Source organism: Meriones unguiculatus, chromosome 3 (assembly GCF_030254825.1).
Source record: "Meriones unguiculatus strain TT.TT164.6M chromosome 3, Bangor_MerUng_6.1, whole genome shotgun sequence".
Lineage (NCBI taxonomy): Eukaryota > Metazoa > Chordata > Mammalia > Rodentia > Muridae > Meriones > Meriones unguiculatus.
The window spans coordinates 179281885-179305268 of NC_083351.1; the positions used below are offsets into that span (position 1 = coordinate 179281885).

The 23384-nt window shown below is 46.1% G+C and overlaps 1 protein-coding gene across 3 annotated transcripts in view; it reads right to left on the reverse strand.

The window, feature by feature from the left end:
* Nucleotides 1-510: 510 nt before the first annotated feature.
* The window catches only part of Rnf212 (ring finger protein 212), a 39836-nt gene continuing 16962 nt past the window's right edge, over nucleotides 511-23384 (reverse strand). The window contains exons 9-14 of one of the 3 annotated variants that reach the window (XM_060381129.1): nucleotides 23029-23092; nucleotides 16368-16440; nucleotides 14155-14318; nucleotides 13482-13590; nucleotides 7787-7846; nucleotides 511-6785 (exon numbers count right to left, since the gene is read on the reverse strand). In XM_060381129.1, coding sequence (XP_060237112.1) covers nucleotides 6665-6785; nucleotides 7787-7846; nucleotides 13482-13590; nucleotides 14155-14318; nucleotides 16368-16440; nucleotides 23029-23092 — 591 coding nt within the window. In that variant the 3' untranslated portion in view covers nucleotides 511-6664. Of the gene's footprint in view, nucleotides 6786-7786; nucleotides 7847-13412; nucleotides 13591-14154; nucleotides 14319-16367; nucleotides 16441-23028; nucleotides 23093-23384 lie in introns of those variants that run through there. The other 2 variants (XR_009591005.1, XM_060381130.1) reach the window with 2 other exon arrangements.

A 23384-nucleotide genomic window follows, 5' to 3' on the forward strand; every position in this document is an offset into this window, starting at 1 on the left:
AGAATCAGGCATAGAGGTGCCTGCCTGCTTCCCAGTGGCCAGACAGATGGCCAGCAGGCCTTTCAGTTCATGTCTAGCAACTCAGGGCAAACTGGCCCTTCTGTGGGGGCCCCCACTGGAAATGGATGAAGATGGTGCTGCAGAGCGTTCTAGAAGTCGCCGAGTACTCTGCTCTGTGCTCTCGGCATGAGACCTCTGCTCCACAGGAGTGGCCAGGGGAAAACGAAGGGGCCTCTTGGATGACCCGCCCCAGGGGTCGTGTGAACGGGGCCACCTGTGGGCAAAGCCTTTGTGCTCCTTCACAAGGGGAGAACTTGATGCCTCTTCTCATGTTTCCTGCAGTGAATCTGTGCAGATGCACACTAGCACTACCACGGCTCCTGCGGCCCAACCACAGAAAAGAAGAAGGGCCTGGGCGGATTCGACAGCTCAGTTTTGCAGAGAAAACAAACTTTAATAGAAGGGCCTTCTCCAGCGCTCCAGGGCCGTGGACTCAAATCATTAGCCAGTCTGTCCTCACAGAGGTCTTGGCTCAGAAAAGTCCTGTGGCGAATCAGTTTTCTGCCAAGTGTCAGTCTGAGATGTAAAAACAGAGAAACCAGAAGCATTAGAACTAAGCAGGATGGGAGGGTTGTCTCAGCAGGAAACAGGTCTGAGATGCCTCTGTGGCCAGCCCGCCAGCAGCCTTCTCACACCTCACTGGAAGCATTTAGCCAGTCCCTTGGGGAACTGCAGCTTCTTCACTTCCTGTAGCCCAGGACTTGGTGTCAGGATCAAGTTTCCCAGGGCCAGGAAGAGCCAAGTGGCAAAAACCATGGCTTCCTGGTCTGGGACCAGTTGCATTTTCCACATCCTTCTGGTTTCTCAAACACTGGGTTTGAAAGTGACCCCTAAAACAGACCCTCTCTTGTTGCACACCACTGGACATTGACTGGCAGGACAGAGTCCCCGTGTGCAGACTGCTCCCACAGGGCCTCAGATTCTAGTGTAAGTGTGTGGTATAAGGAGATTCTAGACTGCATTCTGTGGGGTCAGCCCATACAGACAGACAGGCCATGGGGTATGGCCTACAGGCTGTACATAAGGCAAAGCTTCAGCTTCTGTAACTCTGGAGCCTCAACCCACACTTGTGCCCGTGGGTCACCAATTCTGACACCCTCGAGTCTGGATTTGGTTCCTAAGGTTTTACTTGCCTCTACATCAGCTTGGGAGGTGTAGCTTCTGGCCATCCTAGCTCCTCACAAAGGAGTGAGGGTTTGGGTTGATGCAGACCTCTGTGGGCAGTCTACTGTCTCATGGCAGTTTACCCCATCCAGGCCTTGGCCCCAGAGGCTGAGCTCTCATTAGGCAGGACAGCAGAGCCCATGGTGAGGGAGTACGGGAGGGACAGAGGTAGAGACGGCGAGCACTCTACCTGGTGCTGGAGTCTATCCCCTGTGCCCTCTGGCTCTCCCCAGCCTTCCCCCTATGTCAATTCCTTTGCTGTTCTCCGCAGTAACTGTCAGGCTTGGTTAAACCCAGACCTCCCCTTCCTGGTGTCAGATAGTCCCCAGTGGACACCCTTGACAATCCTTACACCCCGGATGTTCTCCAAACAGGGCCCCGAAGTCTTGGTTCTCCCCATTCTCAGCTCAGGAAGAGATGTAGAAGGCTCAGAGGAGTTCAAGGTCACATTTCTCCGTGTTTCTATGGCAGGAGAAAAGACATTTCCTGAAAAGGATTCCTGAGGTTTCTAAAGGGCTCTAACTCCAAACACCAAATTCCTTCCTCCTCCTCTCTGAGCTGTACCCTGTCTCGGGCAGCACATACAGGAGCAGCACTGGGGTCCTAGGTCTCTTGCCCATACTCCTAGGATGCTAGGGTCCCTTCCAGGTGTTCTGAAGCTCCTTTGGGGGGGCAAGTTTGGGTTCTGAGGCCCCAGTGTACCCTGTAGGCTGACATGATCGGCTAGCAGGCTCTGCTCAGAGGCACCCTTTGAAAGAGAATCATCTTACATCATGTTCTACGCTGTGTGGCCACAGGAGCTCTTCTGGGGAACTTTATGGATAAATGTAGTAACAAATGGCTTGTTTATGGAGAATGAGGTGACATTACCCCACAGCTGAGACATTTTATCAGCAGTTTTTCAGGAAATCTTTGGAGTCACCTAGTCCTGTTCATGGGTGTTCACCAATTCATGCCCATCCTGATCACTCTAAATCTGCAGCTCCTGTCCTAGGTGGTGGTTATGTGAGAAGCTCTCAAGAGCCCTTTGTCCCCCACACTGTTGATGCAGGGTTGAAGCTCCCCTAGTTAGGCATCCCCCACGAACCTGCACAGACCAGCGTGGCCTCTGCTTCCCCTCAACAAAGTTCCGTTCCCTTTCTGTTCACTCCGGACTGGGAGAGTCCAGACTGCTCTGGAAGCTCTCTGCCTGTCACTCCCCCGAGCTTGAGCTACATGGCAGGGCCCGGCTGACTATGGGTGAGAGCTGGTAGGTGCTCATCGCTGTGGCAATGATAGTCCTGTCCTGACAGCAGCAAACAGAGGCTGACATGCCCACAGACAGGCCAGGGAGAGAGCAGATCTTAGGAGTAAGGGCCCCTGCTCACTGTTGTGCCTAGTAATTAATTTTTTTTTTTTTTTTGTGATTTAAAAAATCTGAGGGCCTGTGAAATGTCTGCTGCCCAGCCTGATGACCTGAACTTTACCTGAGACTCACCTCATGGAGGAAAGAACTCACTTCTGCAGGCTGTGCTCTAACCTCTCTACACAGGGGCACATGCAGTCACAAACCCACATAACGAATTAACAAACACATGATACAAAATTAAGAAAAAAATCGAATGTGGTGCTGAACGCTGAACCCAAGTGTTTGCACATGCTTTATCACTGAGCCACCCCACCCCCAACTGTGTGTGGATGAGTGTGTGTCCTTGTGTGTATGTACATGTATATGTGATGCGCACACACTGCATGTGGAGGTCAGAGGTCAACATTAGGCGTCTTATCACTATCACTCTCCACCTTTATTTTTTAGTTTTGTAAGGGAAAGAGAAGAACAGACTTCTTATTTTTATTTTGTTTAAGACAAAAACTCACTCTCAGCCTTGGCTGGCCTGGGACTCACAGAGATTCACCTGTTTCTGCATCCTGAGTGTTGGGATTACATGAGTGCGCCGTCATGTCTGGCCTGACATACTTTTTATTACATAATATTCTTATTGACTATTTGAGAATTTCACATCATGCACCCCAATCACACTCACCGCCCCCAGTCCCTTCAGGTCCATCCCCTCACCTCCCAGTCCTCCCACGCCCCACCAAAAAAGAAGAAGGGAAAAAAAACAAGTCCAATTTGTGTTGCCTGTATACTCACTGGAGCATGACCAAGCTCCCAGTGGCCAGTCCCTTAGAAAAACAAACAAACAACTGAGTCCTTTCCTACGGCAGCCGCGGCAGCCGTCAATTGTGGAGAACTGCATTGTAGCACCATTACCACAATTTTAAGGAGTTCTCTTCAATGGCTTTCTGTCTAGGCTGTTACTTGTTGTGTGTGGGGTGAGGGCTAGAGGTTACCACAGAAGCCTACCATGTCCCTATCTGGCAACCATCAGTCTGCAGTGATTGACACCACTTCAAAAGTAGCTTCCCTGCCTTCTTCTCCTGACCCCCACAGGCTTTCTCTGTGTAGCCTTGACTGTCCTGGAACTCAGAGATTCACCTGCCTCCCAAGAGCTGGGATTAGCATCCCTGCCTTTAGAACACAGATCAAGGACCCCCACACGGCCTCTGACGAAAGCACAGCCTGCAGACATCCGTACGGCCCCCAGCATGAGCACAAGCCACAGACTCCAGCATGGCCTCCCATTGCAACACAGACCACAGACATCAACATGGCCCCTGCTGCAGCACAGGCCAAGGGCACCACCACAGCCCTTGGCAGCAGTACCGGCCAAGGACATCATCATGGCCTTAGGTGGCTGGAAGGCCACTCACACCATCATGGCTCCTGGTGGCAGCGTGGTCCACAGAGACTTCAGGCAGCCACATGGCCTTCGGTGGTGGTGCAGGCCATGAGTATCAACATGGCCCTTGGCTGCATTAGGACCATGAACCCAGATATGGCCCTTGGCAGCAGCACAGATCACAGACATCAACACGGCCTCATCCATCTTTATTTTTCAAGACATTGTTTCCTTAGGCTGGACAGTGATAGCACACAAATTTAATCCCAGCACTTGGGAGTCAGAGGCAGCAGATCTCTGAGTTCATAGGCCAGCCTGGCCTATAGAGTGAGGTCTAGGACAGCCAGGGCTACACAGAGAAACCGTGTCTCAAAAACCACCACCAACAAAAAAGACAGGTTTTTTTGTTTTGTTTTGTTTTTTTCACTGAACCTGAAACTCATTATTCTATGCTGGCTGACTAATGAGTTATCTACTCCTTTATAGCCAGAGTTACAGGTATGTACAATGACAATTTTGGATTTTTTTATTTCTTTAAAAACACAGAAATATGATAAGAATGTGGTTTTGTTTTAATCCCAGGTGTGGGGATGTGGGGCTGCTTCAAACTGTCTGCAGCAGCTGACTATGATTTGCTTCGTGCTCTAGCAGAGGGCATGGTTTTGCCAGCTGCAGATAGCTTCTGTGAGTGTTTGACGTTAGGAATCCTGGGAACTTTTCAGAGGGTATATAAATGCAAGAATCCGATAGGTGGAGTAGGTGGTTGTTGGTCCTTTAGGGAAGTTATTTGTGATTCATTAGTGGCCGTGGTCAAAGAAGAATCAAAAGGAAAGAGACACAGCCAGGTGTGACAGTGCGCGCCTTTAATCCCAGCTCTCAGGAGGCAGAGGCAGGTGAATCTTTCTGATTGGAGACCAGCCTGTCTACACAGAGTGCCAGGGCTGTTACACAGATAAACCCTGTCCCAAACCCTATCCCCCCAAACAGGATTAGTTCAGGGATTTCCCCAGTTCCTCTCTCCCCTCTATCTTTGTTTTTCTCCTGTCTATTGTTAGGGGGTAGTGAGTGTGGGGTGTTAACAGGGTGAGAAAGGGAAGAAGCCACAAAACAGCAACTGTCGACTACAGGTGTGCATACCATTTCTGTCTTCTGTGCGCTGGCAATTCAACTCAGGTCTCCATGCCTGTGTGGCAGGCACTTTGCCCACTCAGCAAGCTCCCTAGCTCTCCCCAAACAGTTTAATTTTTGAAAAAAAAAAAAAAAAAAAAAAACAAAAAAAACAAGGAATTATGGGAAAATTCTTCAAAGCAGGCAGCAGTGGCATTATCCCGGCACTCCAAGACAGTTCGCCCTGTGTTTCCCTTAAGTGAGCGCATAGGGACGTACCCCCTCAGTGGCAAGGCATCGTCAAGGTTAAGGGTCCTGGCATCCATGCCTGGGGTTGAATTATGCCACACTCCAGAGGGGCTCAAAAACATCATGTATTTCACTGTTTCTTGTGTAGGCCCAACACTACCTCCTGAAGCCCAGGACCAAGGCTCTCCACAGCTGCACTGTACCTCGACTGTGGGACCATCTGTCCCATCTTTGGTCTTGTAGCTGGATGACCGGTAGGCCAGGCAAACTGAAGCTCCTGTGTATACCCTGTGTTTTCTGGGCTCACCCGACAGCACATTTTCCTGAAGACATAAGAGTTTTGGGTGGCCACTGATGGGGAGCTGTGTATGTACCTAGTGAAGGGAACCAGCTGGGTGATACCTGAGGGCCAACCATGAGTCCCCACTGAAGAGGAGCTGTATGTGCCAAATAAAGGAACCACATAGGTTTCCACTGACAGGGACCTACACGTGTTCACTGAAGGGAGCTATGTATGTGCCAACTGATAATGAAAGATTTGTTTGCCAGCTGAGATGAACAATGAGAGTAATACTGATGCAGATAGCTGGCCAAGCTGATAGGATTTCATAGACTTACCACAGACCTGTCTTTTTCCTCAGCATTACCTTTGAGGCTTAGTCTTGCTGGAGCATTTACATTATCCTCTAACTCAAGGATGGATGTTTTATAACTTTGGCATTTGTAAAGCCTCTCTCTGGACACTCTGGGTTATCTATGTGGTGTCTCTGTTTTGGGGGCAGATGCCACCTTCTGCCTTCCTAGATCTTATGTTGCCAATGTCCCCAAGACACTTGTGTTTCCAGACTCATCAACTAGCATGGTGGGGACAGGGTGTGCTTACAGGCTTCATCTGAATACATACAGCCCAAGGGGCCAACCTGCAGTGAGTACTGGCCAAACTATTTCCAGGTTCTTGGCCCAAGAGATTTCCTAGTTGGCTCAGTGAAGGTTCTGCTCACTCCCACCCACCAGTCCCAATAGGACTTCATTAAAAGAACAATCCAGAAACCCCAAAACAGACAGGAAGACGTAGGGCCCAGGCTCAGGAAGTGGACCGACATGCAAGGGATGGGTCTAGGCAAATGGCCCAAAGCCCTCTGTTCCAGCCACCTCTGCTGACCTGTCACCACAAAACACTCCCCCTTGAGCCTGAGTCACTCTTAGCTGGCCCTCAAGCTATGGTATGGTATAAGTAGAGGGTATGGTATAGGTAGAGATGGTGATGCAAAGTACCTGAGATGGAGAAAGGGTCCCATCAGGCCCTGGGGCCAGAGGAGAGTGCTCCGAGATTGTGTTTTGGCAAATAGCCCAGTTCCTGCTCAGCTCTGCACAGCGGCGACTATTCCCAGAGGAGACTTGCACAGCATGGGCACGCAGTTTAAAAACTTCCATGGCCTGAACCTGTCCACAGGTCTGCACTGACTGAACCTAGGAAAGACACTGTGAGATACGCAGTTACTAGAAAGAAATGGGCTGGTACTGTGTATCTTAAAATATTTTTTTTTTTTGGTAAAATTTCAACTATATTTTACCTAAGTATAACTTTGTGACAGGTTGGAAAGTCTAGAGCAAAAACCTTTGTTAGAGTGTAGGCTGGTGAGCCCTCAGCTGGGGTAGCAGGTGCGTACTGCCTTGAGACTAATGGACATCAGAGCCTGGGCATTCTTCCTGCGGCTGCAGTGGGTCCTGGGGCATGTTCTAAGTTAACCGGTTAAAACCTGCGAGAATTCACCAAATCAAAGTTGAGGCCCAGCAACTCCTTTAAACAGAATCAGGCTCAGGGCCTCCCTTGGGAGTCCACCCTCATTCATGTATTTGTAAAGGTTCTGCTTAGAAAACAAACATCAGCAGTAGAAGGGGCTGGATCTCTGTGTGGCCCCTTCAAGTGATGGGCGATGTCTGTGCCCCCTTTCAGAAGATGAGCTCAATTAAAACACCTCCTACACTGTGCTGCCGGGTCCCCTTCGAATGTCTCAGTCCTACAAACACATCATGTTATAATATTATGTGAAATCTGCTCACATTATTGCCTCATTCCCTTCACCAAATGCCAGGCTCTCACCCTTTTGATGGTGCACGTATGTCTTTTCCTAGAGAGGATACATTATCAATCCCAACCAAAGCTCCTTATGGAGCATTTCCTATCAATTGTTTCCTTACTTAGGAAGACATTCTTTTTCTTTTTTTCTAAAAAAGGCAATTGTGGAAATGTTCCAGAGACTCAGGATAGCAGTGATGAATTGTGTGTGCACGTTTGTGTGTGTGTGTCCAGTACACTCTCTGCCCAGTTCTCCAGTGGACATCCCTCTGTGGGGATGTAGGGTCTCTTTTTGGCTTTGTTGACCAGTTTTCACTGATACAGGAAGGCCTGTGTTGGGGCTTGGTAGCAGTAAGATGGGTGCTAGGGCAAGATAGACTATCAGGTTGCAATTCATACTTACAGGATCTCCTTCCCCTGGTGCCATCTCTGCCCAACAGAATGTTCAGTACCAGTGAAGTCACTGTGAAAGTTTGAATTTACCACATAAGAATTTCAGGAATTTCCTCTTTGTCTGAAAAGAAAACTTGTTCAAAACATCCCTTCGTATTTGTAATTGCTTATGTTTGAAAAAACTTTTGTTCTGTTCAGAGAAGCCATGGCTTCTTAAGTGCTTGTGAGGGATAGGTTTGACACTTCAGACTGTCTACCTGCTCCATTCCATTGGTGTTCAGGCTGGGTCAGTCATCATGGTGCTGTCCTGGGAGGAGGGCTACGAGCCCAGGGATAAATCCAAGCTGCTCTGGGCTTGGCCAGAGGGAACACTATAGCTTCAGGGCCAGCTAAGAGTGACTCAGGCTCAAGGGGAAGTGTTTTGTGGTGACAGGTCAGCAGAGGTGGCTGGAGCAGAGGGCTTTGGGCCATTTGCCTAGACCCATCCCTTGCATGTTGGTCCACTTCCTGAGCCTGGGCCCTAGGTCTTCCTGTCTATTTTGGGGTTTCTGGATTGTTCTTTTAATGAAGTCCTGTTGGGACTGGTGGGTGGGAGTGAGCAGGGCCCCCACACTGTTACTCTTCCCACTGCCATCTTAAGGTTTCTAGGTTCTCAATGGTAGGCCTACACCAGCAACTGTCTGAATGCTACGGTCAGGAAAAACTCAAGTTTAGCTGAGGCTAAGCACTCTGGTCTCTACAGAAGCATGCTATTAGTAGTAGATTCTGTTTGCCACTGGGAAACAGCACTCAGATCTACCACTCATTTTGGAAAGCACATTGTAAGGTAATACCTAACTTTACAGTTTTTATCCATGGAAAATTTCAAGCTAAAAATACAACCTCTGCCAAAAGGCAGTCAGCTTTGACTCTTAGAGATGGAAAGCCAAGAAAGGCTGAGGTTGAGGTTGAACTTAGAATCTGGTCAGTTCAGCAAGGGTGCAAGAGAAGGGACAGTGATGGCACCACTGGAAAATGGGGATTCTGATGGAACCGAGAGGCTCACATTGGGAGAGAATGTCTCTCCAAGGAGTGCCGTTGAGATATTTGAAGAAGAAAGGGCAGAGGAAATAAAGCATTATGGAAGTTCAGAATTCTTTACTACTCAGGGAAATGTGAATGAGGCACAGCCCTGTTTGCAAGGGACATAGAGACCCAGTTAGGTCCAGACATGGAGAAAGAGCCAATGAAGACAGTAGAGTTTAGAGGTCTTAGACATTTTTAGTAGGTAGATCTGACTTCGAAACTGTGCATATATATGGAATTGTGAGCAGACTTGGATGAAAAAACAGTTCTTAAAGTGAATAGGCATTGTGCTGCCTGCATCTTCACCTGGAGGTTGACACAAGGTCTCCTATAAGGGAGAGAAAGATGCTGGTGTGGGAAGGGGCAAATATGTGACCAGTCACCTACTCACTGGACTTGGGCCCTAAGCTGACTTCTAAATGTAGGTGTGGACTGTTTCATAGTAGGGTTTTTCTTCACTAAGTCTGGCCACAGCTCTCAACAAGATGGTCTCCCCTGCCATTGGAGAGGCCAGCAGGCTGCCATCTTGTCACTGCCTACCACCCTTCCCTCTGAGCCTTCCTTAGAGCCATGTGCTCAGTCTACAGCTATGCAGCCACTCCTGCCCTCCTGAGCCATTCTCAGCTGGCTCATGTTCCCCTTGGGGTTTCTCTCCACATCTAGGGATGTGTTCCATCACAGCCTCCTGGCCTAACTAGCACCACTTACAGATTGCTGCCGCTCCTTCATACTCAGGACTTCTTTGGCCACTTACTTTTGGCTCTGTTCCCGCTGTGCAGAGAAGTGGTAGAGACCCACATCTCTACTGGAGTCCCCACCTGGGTCATCCCATCCTGTCATGTTAAAAGGCCATTGTGAGAGCCCTGATCATTCCCATGTCCCTCATATACCTATGAAACATTTCCTATCTTCTGGTCCTGGTCTGTATGGGTGTGTGTGTGTGTGTGTGTGTGTGTGTGTGTGTGTGTTGAGATAGGATCTTATTATGTGGCCTAGACCTCCAAATCTCCCTGCCTCAGCTTCCTGAGTGCTGGAATTAAGGCATGTACTACTAAGCTTGATTCAAACAGATTAAAACAATTACTTATTTTTATTTTATGTGTATGGGCGTTCTAGCAGAGGCCAGAAGAGGAGGTTGGATTCCTGAGTACTGAGTACAGACTGTTGTAATCCACCATATTGGTGCTGGGAACCAAACATGGATCCTCTGCAAGAGTGGCAGGTGCTTTTAATTATGGCCCCATCTCTCCTGGCCCTGGGGCAGATTTTTAATAGGACTATTGCTCGTGCAGCTGTACCTCCTACTCTGTTGGTCACCTGCTCCTGTATGTGCAGGCACTCGAAGTGGTTATGGAGGCTAGATGAGGAGCCATGGTGGTACACACAGACTGGGCTACACAGCACGATCCTGTCTCAAACAATGAGGTGGGTGATGTGGAGTGTGCACTCAGGAAGAAGCTGGACAATGAAGACAGACAGACACAGCCAGAAAGACAGTTATAGTGGATAAGGGTAAAATATTCACTGAGTACCTACCTGTGCTTTGGTTAAGGAGATCAGAGAGGAGAAATATAATTACCATTTAAATCAGAAGGGGAAACAGAACGGATGTTGAAAGTGGATGAAGAGAGGGAACTGGGTGGCAGATGGTGTGGGTAGGGTAGTGAGAGTGGGGATCAAATGTGGGGAGAGCGGGTGTGGGAGGAGAGAGGGCAGGGAGAGAGAAGTGAAACCAAGGGGGGAGGACATCTCTGAGACAAGCTGGAGACCTACGACAGAGTAGGCTCCTGGGAGGGTATGGGGTTGACTCTAGGTGGGACTCTTAGCTTTGGGGGACAGGGAAACTGAAGGGACCACCTCTTAGCCAGGCGGGACTTCCAGTGGAGGGAGGGGGACACCAAACCCACAAAACCCTCGACCCAAAATCTACCCTGCCTACAGATGTGCAGGGATAAAGATGGAGCAGTGAAAGAAGGAATGGCCAACCAATGACTGCCCAACGTGAGACCCACCCCACAGGAGAAAGCCAACCCATAACACTATTAATGATACACTGCTCTGCTTGCAGACAGGAGCCTACTATTAACTGTCCTCTGAAAGGCTCCACTTAGCAGTGGAACAAAACAGATGCTGAGACCCATAGCCAAACATTAGGGGGACCTAGGGGAGTTTTGTGGGAATTTTGTGGGAAGGGTAGGTCCTAGAGGGGACAAGAACCCCTCAAAAAGACCAACGGTGTCAACTACTATAGGCCTATAGGGGCTTACAGAGACTGAAGCACCAATCAAAAAAGATGTAGGGACTGAACCTAGGCCCATAACATATATATGTAACTGATGGGCAGCTTGGTCCTCATGTGGGTCCCCTGGCAACAAGGGGACAGTAGGATGTATCTGGCATGGACTTGGTCGCCTGCTTTTGGGTCACTTTCCCCTAGCTGGGCTGCCTTGCTTGGGCTCAATAGAAGAGAATACTAAGTCCTGATGCGACTTGATGGGCTGGGGTGGGCTTTTGGGGGGAGGAGACTCCTCTTTTCTGAGAAGGGGACGGGGAAAGAGGGAAGAGGGTGGGACCAGAAGGAGAGGAGGGAGGGGCTGTGATTGAGATGTAAAATGAAGAAATGAATAAACTTATTAAAAAGAATCCAGTGCAGAGTAGCCTAAGCCACTTGGACTCCGTTTCATTCCTGAGTACTGAGTAAAAATCTTTACGTTAAGGCTCACTGTCCTCCTGTGGCACACAGAACACTCCTAAGATACGCTAGCTTTTAGGAACCCACAGTTGCTCCTAGTGTGTCCCCCTGGTGTCATTAATAAACTTGGTTCAATTAGTCTGGGAGGCACAAACATTGGCAAGAAACCAGGGAATCTCAGGCCGATCTCATCATTATTTTTTCCTTTGTGAGTTTCTTCAGTTGCTTAAACCTTTCACAGTTCTACACTAACTAGCTTGTTTTTCTGTGAAATGACTCCAGCAGGGACTCGGGGACGTGGAGCAGCGCCCTCTAGTGTGCACACCACCCTCCACTGGCCCTTGACTCCCAGAGGCCTTGTCTCTGAATAACTCCACACTGCTGTTGGGGGCTGAACGTGGGCTCCCAGGATTGACCAGTGACAACCAGGAGCTCCATCTTGGAGTGCCACCACCTGTGTAAGTAGCAGGGTTTGGGCAACTACTTCCATGTTTACTTAAGTGAAGATTACTGGAAAAGAAAAACAACTGTAGTAAGTGCTGATAAAAGGGCCGACAAGGTAAACATTTCAAGTCAACCAATGTGCCCTGGAATTAAACGGCTCCCCAAAGCTCAACTGTGACAAAATAAAAACAGTGTACAATGCTAAAGATCATGGCATTAAAATTATGCGTATAATGTAATAAAAGCAATAGAAGAAACTGTAAATTTAAATATTATATCTGAATAATCAGACCCTGTGACCAAGGGCTCCTCTGAGGAAAAATGTTGTGTGCTGAGATGGTGGTCTGGCTGCACCTGCTGGATTCCTGAGCATTATTTTTAACATTGTCTCCCTGAGCAACACTACAGCCTGAGAGTGGCGCTCCATCTGCCCTTTTGTAGTCAGTCAGCCCACGTCCACCTGTCCAAGGGTTAGGGTTAGGCTCAAGGTTCACACTGAGATTATCGTAAATGCAGGAGGTCTTTACATTTCACATTTATCCAACATCTTAGCATTTAGTAATCACATATTTATTATATGACAGAAAAACGCATTATACATATGAATTTTATAATATTTTATAAACTTCTGGGAATTTGAGATGTAGAGATGGCTCAGTGATTAAGAGTGCTTGCTAGCTGGACATAGTGACACACACCTAATATCAGCATTAGGGAGGAAGAGACAGGAAGATCTCTGTGATTTCCAGGCCAGCCTGGTCTACACAGTGAGTTCCAAGATAGCCAGGGCTATGGGAGGGACCCTGTCTCAAGAAAACCAATTACCCCTCTCCCTCAACTACACCAAATATCAAGAAAAAGAACTGGAGAACTGGAGTTCAGATTTAGGTGACTCATAAACATCTATAACTCCAGGTCCAATGGATCTAATGCACTCTTCTGGACTTGGTAGAGCTCTCTCTCCTACATGTATGGATTCTCTCTCTTACACACACACACACACACACACACACACACACACACACACACAAAGTAAAATAATGTAAATAATTTTAAAGGAGAAGAATAAGTGGTGAATATGATCAAATATATTGTATAAAACTCACAAAGAATTTATAAAAATATTTTTACAAAAAAATCCTGGGAATGGATGCAACTTCAACAGGTATGTTACTTCTGGGACCAAGTACACTCCTATGGGACAGCCATGCCTGGTCATGTAGCCCTTCTGGGACAGCAGAGGTGAGGCTGTGTACATACATTATGCTGTGGGCACAAGCCTGGCAGACCTGAATCCCAGGGAGGCGCATCTGGGGATCTCTGACAGTGAGCTTCAGGGGGCTGCTCACTTTGCCTCCACACACACATTTAGGAGAGTTTTATAGTGTCAGGAAGAATACAACTGCCAAAAATTCTACAAGGCTATCCAGACAGCTATTTTTTCAGACAGCTACTTTATTTAGTTACAGCATCTCTCTAGAATGAACTGTTCAGTGATATTTACCGATGAATGCACACATGCCAGGGGCTGGCTATAGAGCGTAGATTTGTGGGTGTGGAGGGTAAAAATGGACTCCTCTTCTCAGTGTCCATCCCCGCAGGAGATGCTGACCCTGTAGGAAGTAGTAAGAGATATAAAGAGATGAGAGCTTTGAATGACTTCCTAATTATATACTGCTGAAGAAAACAAAAATGCAAATATCAAGTAAGAAATTTAAGCTGGAGCCAGACATGGTGGCACATGTCTTTAATCCCAGGAGGCAAAGGAAGGTGGGTCTCTGTGAGTTTGAGACCAGCCTGGTCTACAGAGTGAGTTCCAGGACAGCCCTGGCTGTTAACACAGAAAAACTCTGTCTCGAGAAACAATCAAACAATAACAAAAATCTCAAAAATAAAACACACACACACACACAATTAAAAAAAGAAAAGAGAAAGAAAATAAGCTGTAAAAAAAATAGAGTTCACTGGCTTAAATATGTGTTTTTAAAATTTTCCTGTCAGTTTAGCTTTTTCAGATTCTGCTGATTAATGTAAAGCGCTGTCATGGAGACAGGGCCCAGCACTGACAGAAGTGTGAGGCTCTGTGTTTGCCCTCACCATGTGTATCTACACAGACATCTCATGTATGCACTCTTCTGAGAGAAGGGGTGGTGCCAAAAAGCCAGCTAAGCACTTGCCTGCACACTGCCTCTGCATCAGCCCTGAGATGCTGATGGGCTGCCGGGGCGGTCCAGCCCAAGAACTGCTAGGGCTGGGGGAAGGCCCTTGTGCTGCTCTGCTGGACAGCTGTGATACTGGAGCTGGCGACACTTCATTGTAGGGCATCTGCAACGGTGGGACTCTAACAATAAATTAAACAAAAAGTCACAAACGTTCTTCATATCTCAGGTAACTTGGTCATCCAAGCACCAACTATGTGTGGCCTTAAAGGCCATCTGTTGAAAAACACGTTCTGAGTACTCAGGATGAATGACGTCTGCTCTAGGCTGAGAAGATGATCAATAGGACCTGTCAGGAGGTTTCCTTTGTTCTTTCAACTACTCTAGAGCCTTGCTGTACAGGTGCTGACCAAAGTCAAGAGGCATTTGCCCTTTCTCTAGAGTCAGTGACAATGAGGAGCTGAATAGGAACAAAGGGAGCCAGGATCTTTATAATCTCATGATCTGTTCTGTCACCATAGCTAGCTTCAGCTTTTATCTATTTGTTCCTGGAAGCCACCTTACTTCAGCTTCCCCAATCCTTTCCAGCAATTCTAGGGAGTTTTATTTTATTTTATTTTGAGACAGGGTTTCTCTGTGTAGTCTTGGGTGTACTGGACTTGCTTTGTAGACCAGGCTGGCCTCAAACTCAGAGATCCACCTGCATCTGTCTCCTCAGTATTGGTCTTGCCTCTTTAGGCCACCCTCTGCTCATCCTTTAGTCACCAAGGACTCCTCCAAGTTCCATTCTCAGCATTCTGAAGGTTCTGGAACTTCCTTGGCAAGCTTGCCCAGACAACGTGTTTGATTATGGCCTCCAGAAAGATGAGTCTTGACTCATGTGTGCTGCCCAGACTCAGCTTACAGGCTGTACTCAGCATGGTGTTATCATTAGCTGACTGGATTCCCCTTCTTTGTTAATCTCTACTTTTTGTAGATTTCATGGTTTTTGGACACCCTGGAATCTTGGGAGTTTTGGGGGGCACTGTTCACCCTGGGGCAGCTAATTTCTGTAATTCATGAACAGCACATTTCTTGCAGGCAAACCTACTTGTCTACAGCCCTATCTTCCTTTTTCAAAATCACACATTCCAACTTTTTTCTTGCCAGTGCATTCTGGATGAGTAGGGACTGCCAGTGAGCCCAGAATCCACAGAGTTATTCAGAACAAACCATTAATACTTTTTGCCTTGTACAGTAAACACAGCACAAGCTCATGCTCACTTTCCCCTGCCCTTTCTGCAGCAATGTCTAGATATCCAACTCTGTTGCTATCTTACCACAGCTGACAAACACAGCCTGGATACTCAGCAACATACTGTCCTGTGTGTATAACCATACAGTCCAGAGGAGCCAGAAAATGGGTGCTGGGGTTGCAGACACACCACAATACTCTACCAACCAGGGGATACAAGAATCAGTAGCGAATGAGGTAAGGGTGGTGATTCAGGAGGAGCCAGCATCACGGAGGGAATGGTAAAGTCCTCAGGGTAGGCAAAAACTTCTTTTCAAGTACATCAACCAACAGACAAATGCAAATGACCCCAGACCCAAGGGGCAGACATGGCCACATGGACCAAGCCGTGTGCTTACTGCAGCCGGGTTAGCTGGAGGTGAGCAGTAAAATGCACACTCGATCATGGTATTGTAGGATGCTCAGGGGCCTAGAAAGCAGCTGAGAGAAGAGGGCTTGCCTTCTGGAGACTGGCCTTTGAGTGCTTGGAATGTGTGTGAGAGACCCTGGGAGTGGCCTACCTGTCCATGGAGAAAGGTGTTACCGAGAGAGACATGCCTTTAGAGTTGGACCACCACAGCAATGGGCCAGCCCAGCCTGTTTCTGCTTCTGTCAAGCGTTTTATGGGGACACACTCAGCCCTGCTAGCTTCTACTCCGCCTACTTCTCATACAAAGGCAAAGCTGAGGAGCTGCATGAAAATCAAGTTTATTTACCTTTTGGCTTTTACAGGAAACATCTGTGACCTTAGCCTACTCTTTTAAGGAGCTATTGTGCAGCCATTCAGTAGTTCTTTTTGAGGTCACTGAGTCATACCTTGCATTCAAAAACCCAAACTATAAAATGCAACATATAATACAACCTTCTCCAAACATGGACATAAAGGATTAAGAGGCAACCTGTCAGCTTCAACACTGGTCGTTTCGTTTGGTTTACGGTTTGTCCTGCGGGGACCTACCTGATAGCCTTTGCCATGTTTGCATGGCTGGGTGTCAAGCTGAGATGCTGGGTTCCCAGGCAGGAGACGCTGCCTGTGGAGGGAATAAAGCTCACTGTATAGTGTTAGCGTGTAACAGTCAGATCACGCCAGCTGCTGCTTCTCTGAAGGTGAGGCCATGACTCAATGTGAGCCCAGGGTCAGGTGCAGATGCACCCACAGGTCATCTTTTAACTTCAGGCAGCTCTCTGAGTGTGACTATGGTCATCCAAGCACCCCAAATCCTTCCTGGTGGCATAGAAGGACATGTGTCTTGTGTTCTATCTTCTCACTTACGCCCTTTCAACTTGGACAAAATGTAAACAATTCAAATACATTGGCAGCTTGACGTCAGTAGTTGGGACCAGAACCAACTAGGCCAGCTGAGCTTCAGCCTCATAAAGTTGCTTCTGAGCCATGGTATCTGCTTTGCGGGCCACAGGTTAGTCAGGAAGGGCCAGACATAGGTGCCTGTGGTAAACAGCTGCTTAGTGAGTCCTGGATAGCCACATATAAAGGTCTGGAAAACACCTGCAGGAGAATGCCCCATTTGCACTTAAAAAGAATGTACACTCTGCTATTGTCAGATGGTGTCTGTATATGCTTTTTAAAAATAAGTCAAGTTGGCTAAATTTCTTAGCAATTATACAGTCAGTGGTTCATTAACTATGGGGAATAGAATATTGAAATACTATATAACTATACTTGTTGGATTATCCTTTAACTTATCATATGTTTCAGTTTGTTGTCTATACACAGTAATTGTATTATCTTTTATATTATATTTGATATATAATATAAAATATAATATAAAGATATATAATAAGATATATTATATATCTTTATATTATATTAATATTTATATTAATAATAATATAAATATTATTTATATTTATCTATTATATTTGGCAACATAAAATGTCCCTTTGTTACAAGAAATATTGTTATTTTAAAATTTACTTTGTCTAACTATGAATAAAAATCACTGTAGTTCCTTTCTAGCTGGTATTGGCATGATTTCTGCTCTCTCTGTATGTTTTCCTTCACCTATTTGTGCCTTTGAATTGAATCTCTGATTTTTTGCTGGAGCAACATCAGTGGTGGAAGCTCCCTGTTCCACCAGAAGCCACACCAACTGCCAGGTGAGCCCTGCCCCTGCCTCCCGTGGACTACCTCCATTCCCTCTGTGCCTGCTCAGCCTACTCCCTACCGCCCCTACCACTCCTTGTCACAGGATCCCATCCCGCAGCTTCGGCAGAGGACTCCTGCTTGGCTGGATGCCATGCTGGCCACTAGAGCTCCAGGTAGGCCAGCTTGTGGACTGCTCCCATTCAGTGCCTGCCCAACCCCTCCCCATCAACTCAAACAGAGGATCCCCAGCTGGACCAGAGACCGCATCTGTCAGCTGCCAGAACTCCAGCCCCCAAGTTACGTGTAGATCCTCAACCACAGGCCACTCTAGACAGAAGACCAGAAAGGAAACAGAAACCATGGAACAAAACACTCATTCAAAAAAGACAGACTTAGACCTATCATCACCCCAAACCCAGATGTCTAGAGGCCAGTGCAAGAACACAGTCAGCAACAGCCAAAAAAAGATGTCATCACCAGAGCCCAGTTATCCTCCTACAGCAAGCCCTGAATAGTCCAAGGAACACACCTCAATATCAAAGATAGATTTTTTTTTTTACAAGCAAATGGGTCTAAGAAACAAGCTGGTGTAGCCGTTCTAATATCTAACAAAATAAATTTCAAACCAAAATTAATCAAAAGAGACGGGGAAGGACACTTCATGCTCATCAAAGGAAAACTCCACCATGATTTCCCAATTTTTAACATCTGTCAAGGAAACGCTACTTGCTGAAGCTTAAACCCCACACCAACCCTCACACATTGATAGTGGGAGACTTTAATACTTATCATCAACAGACTAGTCATCCAGACAAAATCAAACAGAAATGCTGGAGCTAACAGATGTTATAAACCAAACAGACTTAACAGCTATCTGCAGAACACAAAAGAACACACCTGCTCAGCTCCTCATGGAACATTCTCCAAAACTGACCACATACTCAATCATAAAGCAAGTCTCACCAGATACAAGAAAACTGAGATAACCCCCTGCATCCTATCAGACCACCATGGATTACGGCTGGACCTCAGCAACAGCATATACAACAGAAAGCCTACAAACTCAGGGAAACAGAACAACTCCCTACTGAATGACTATTGGTTAAAGGCAGGGATAAAGAAAGAAGTTAAAGACTTCCTAAAATTCAATGAAAATTAGTACACTGTATACCCAACCTTGTGGGACACAATGAAAGTGGTGCTAAGAGGAAAGTTCATAGACTAATGAAATTGGAGAGATCTCATACTAGCAACCTAGCAGCACACCTGAAAGCTCTGGAACAAAAAGGAGCAGAGGGCAGGATTTAATCAAACTAAGGGCTGAAGTGAAGAAAACAGAAACAAAGAGAACAATACAAAGAGTCAGTGAAACAAAAGAATTGGCTCTTTGAGAAAATCAACAAGATAGACAAGCCATTATCCAAACTAACTAAATATCCAAATCAACAAAATCAGAAATGAGAAGGTGGTCATAACAATAGACATCAAGGAAATCCAAAGACTCTTTAGGTCATACCTTAAAAACCTATATTCCACAAAATTGGAAAATCTAAAAGAAATGGATAATTTTCTTGATAGATATATACAACTTACAAAGTTAAATAAATATCAGATAAATAATTTAAATAGACTTGTAATCCCCAAGGAAACAGAAGTAGTAATTAAAAGTCTCCCAACTAGGGGCTCAGTGGTTAAGAGCACTAGCTGCTCTTCCAAAGGTCCTGAGTTGAATTCCCAGCAACAACGTAACCATCTTTGATGAGATCTGGTGACCTCTTATGGCATGCATACAGACACTGTACACATAATAAATAAATCTTTACAAAGTTTCCCAATTAAAAAAAGCCTAGAACTAGAGTTTTAGTGCAGAATTGTATCAGACAGTCCTCAAATTACTTCACAAAATAAAAAGAGAAGGAACATTGCCAATTTGTTTTTTGAGGTCATACTCACCCTGATAACCAAATTACACTAAGATTCAACAGACCAATTTTCCTCATGAACATGGATACAAAAATACTCAATAAAATATTTGCAAACCAAGTCCAAGAACACATCAAAAGGATTATCTACTATGATGAAGTAGGCTTCATTCCAGAGATGCCCAGAAGGCTCAACACATAAAAATCAGTCAATGTAACCCACCATATAAACAAACTGAAAGAAAAAAAAAAAAAACATGATTACCTCATTAGATGCTGAAAAAGCCTTTGACAAAATCCAATACCCCTTCATGATAAAAGCCTTGGAGAGATTAGGGATAAAAAGGATGTAGTGACAGTTTTAAGTTTTTTGTTTGGTTTCAAATGTGGGATGTGGAAATGTTTTCAGTTCATCCTCAGTTGAAAACAAACTTGTGAGAGGGCACATGATCTTGGTCAGCTGAAAACAGGCCTGGACGCTGTCTCGTGCAAAGGGCATGATTTTTTTGCCAGCTGAAGAAACAGACTCTGAGAATATAAATAGAAGCCCATGGACAGAGATAACACTTGTATCACTAGGTTGTGCAATAGTTCACATTGCTCCACTGCTCTTCGTTTTTCTGCACTTTACTTCTTAGAGAGAAATGTTCCATCTTACACCTGTCATAATGGCTACAATCAAAAATACGAGTGACAGCTCATGCTGGCAAGGATGTGGAGCAAGGGGGACACTCCTCTGTTGCTGGTAGGAGTGGAAACTTGTACAGCCACTATGAAAATCAATTTTTTGGTTTCTCAGAAAATTAGGAATTAATCTACCTCAAGACCCAGTTATACTACTCTTGGGCATATACCCAAATGATTCTCCATCCAATCACAAGGACACCTCCTTGCTTTGTTTAGAACAGCTTTTTTTCATAATAGCCAGACACTGAAAACAACCTAGATATCTCTCAATGAAAGAACGGATAAAGAAAATGTGGCACATCTAAGCAATGGAGTATTATTCAGCTGTTTAAAACAGTGGCATCATGTAATTTGCAGGCAAATGGATAGAACTAGAAAAAAAAAATCATCCCAAGTGAAGTAAGCTAGACCTAGAAATTCAAACATGGTATTTACTCACTTAGAAGTACACATTAGCTGTTAAATAAGAATAATAATGCTACAATCCACAGACCCAGAGAGGCTAAGTAACAAGGAGGGCTCAATGGGGGACCCTGAATCTCCCTGGGAAGGGAAAAGAGAACAGATTTTGCAAGGGGACCAGGGCAGGTGGGAATGTAAACAGGAAAGATCAGGTGGGGGGTGAAGTGGATGGTAAGGCTGGAGGGAGGGATGACTGAAATTGGGGGGCATTCGGAGGGCGATGTCAAAACCTGATGCAGAGGAAATTCCCTGAAATCTACATGACCCCAGCAAAGACTCAGGGGATACAAAGTCTGAACTGGCCAATCTCTATAATCAGTCAAGGCTTCCAGCAGTGGGACTGAAACACCAACCTGGCCATAAAACCTCTGACCTGAAATCTGCCTCACCTGCAAGATGTGCTGGGGTATCCTGGTCTGCTGCGTTAGTACCATCCAGGCTAGATCCCTTCCCTACCCCTAATTTCCTGCCTAGCTTCCCCGAGATGCATGCTGTGTCCCCAACTTTCAAATTACTTTCAAAAAGAAGAAATGTTTTATCTTAAATTTCAGGAGAACCTCACCCAATCCTAAAAAAAAAAAAGTGACCTTGATCATTAGGAGCTGCATGAGAAATGACTGTGCATTAGAGTGGATAGATGCCAGGCCATCTCTGTAGTATTTAGTGATGCTCTGAAAATACAGACTTCTTTTTATTGAAGTATTGCATCTGACAACAACCATATTTTGAAGCACTCAGCAGAGAAACTGTAGTGATATGCATTCCTGTATAAATGTAAAACCTAAATGTCATGTGGAATAGTAATAGTGATACACATCCATTATCCCAGAAGGTTACATAATGATGCTTTCCAATCATGGATCGATAGTCTCTTCCCCCCAGGAGTCATCATTATAACTATTTCTATGAGCCAAATGGAAGAGAATAGGAGACTGAAGAAAGAACAGAAATCAGTGTGTGTGTGATCTCTGGGTTGGGGGAGGCTCCTGGGAGTCTATGGGGGTGACCCTAGCTGAGACTCCTAGAATTGGGGGACAAGTCTACCACTTCCGTAGTCAGGCAGGACTTTCAGTAGAGAGAGCAGGACACTAACCCACCCATAAAACCTCTGACCCCAAATTTGCTTTGCCTACAAGTAGTGAAGGAAAAAAGATGGAGCAGAGATGGAGGAAATGGCTAACCAATGACTGGCCCAACTTGAGACCCACCCCATGGAGACAGCTAACTTCTGACACTGTTAATGACACTCTGCTATGTTTGCAGACAGGAACCTAGCATAACTGTCTTCTGAGAGGCTTCACCCATCCTCTGATGGAAACAGATGCAGAGTCCCACAGCCAAACGATAGGCAGAGTTCAGGGAGTCTTACAGAAGAGTGGAAGGAAGGATTGAGGGAGCCGGAGGGGTTAAAGATACCACAAGAAGACCTACAGAAGAAACTACCTTGAGCACATGGGGGCTCACAGAGACTGAACCACCAACCAAAGAGCATAAATGGGCTGGACCTAGGCCTCCTACACATATGTAGCAGATGTGCAGCTTGGTCATCATGTGGGTCCCCTAACAACTGGAGAAGGGCTGTCTCTGATTCTGTGGCTTGCCTTTGGATCACTTTCCCAAAGCTAGGCTGCCTTGTCTGGCCTCAGTATGAGACCTGCTGTGACCTGGTGTGCCAGGGTGGATTGGTCCCCATGGGGGTCCTCCTTCTCTGAGGATAAGGGAATTGGGACATTAGAGAGGGGATATGAGAATGGGACTGGAAGGAGAGGTGGGAGGGGAGCTGTGATCAGGATGTAAAGTGAATAAAAATTAAGTAATTAATTTAATTAAAGAAAAAAATGTGCTTGGGCAATGGTAACTCAGAACTTGTGGGAACGGCCAACCAATGACTGGTTCAACTTGAGGACCATGTCCTGAGAGGGAGCTCACACCTGACACTGGATGGATGGCCAGGAATCAGAGGTTGGATAGCCCAGAGACCTAGGATAGAAACAAACATGACTGACCAAAATGAATGAATGAAATGATTCCTAATGGCATTCTGCTACACACATAGACTGGTGCTCAGTCCAATTTTCATGAGAGGCATTATCCAGGAACTATGGGAACAGATGCAGAGACCCACAGCCAAACAATAGTAGAACACTAGGGCTACAAGAGGCAGAGAGGTTGAGAACACCATGAGAATCTACTAAGCAGGAAACTATAGAGACTGAAACAGCAATCACAAAGCATTGGGTCTGAGCTAGGTTCTTGTGGGACTCCTAACAGTGGGAGAGGATGGTGTCTCTGACTCTTTTGCATGCTCTTGGGACCCTTTTCTTCCCACTGGGTTGCCTTGTCTAGCCTTGATATGAGGGTTTGTGCCTAGTCTTATTGTAACTTGTTATGCTGTGCTCGGTTGATCCCTGCGCTTGAAGATCACAGGAACTTTTACTTACCCATCCGACCATCCTGAGGTGGACTAATCAAAGAGATTCTTGAAGGGCCTGCTGCCATCTCAGGCTATATATGCAAAAGAAAACAGCCAGTGAAATTTCCAAACTGCCATTTTTCAGAGCCCAGTTCTGTTCATCTGGACCCGTGTCCTGGGGCTCTAGCTCTGCAGTCCTGTCACCTCGAACAAAACCACCTGTTCATTGGATAACCCTATAGGCTGAGACAGAGCAGGGCAGGGCAGAGGATCACCTCTGCTCTCGCAGGCCTCGAAACAGTAAATGATTCAGGACCCCACTAAGTTCCTTTAGGAATATAAGGAAAGGAAAAGATAAGTAATATCCTGAATGATCTTGGTTGG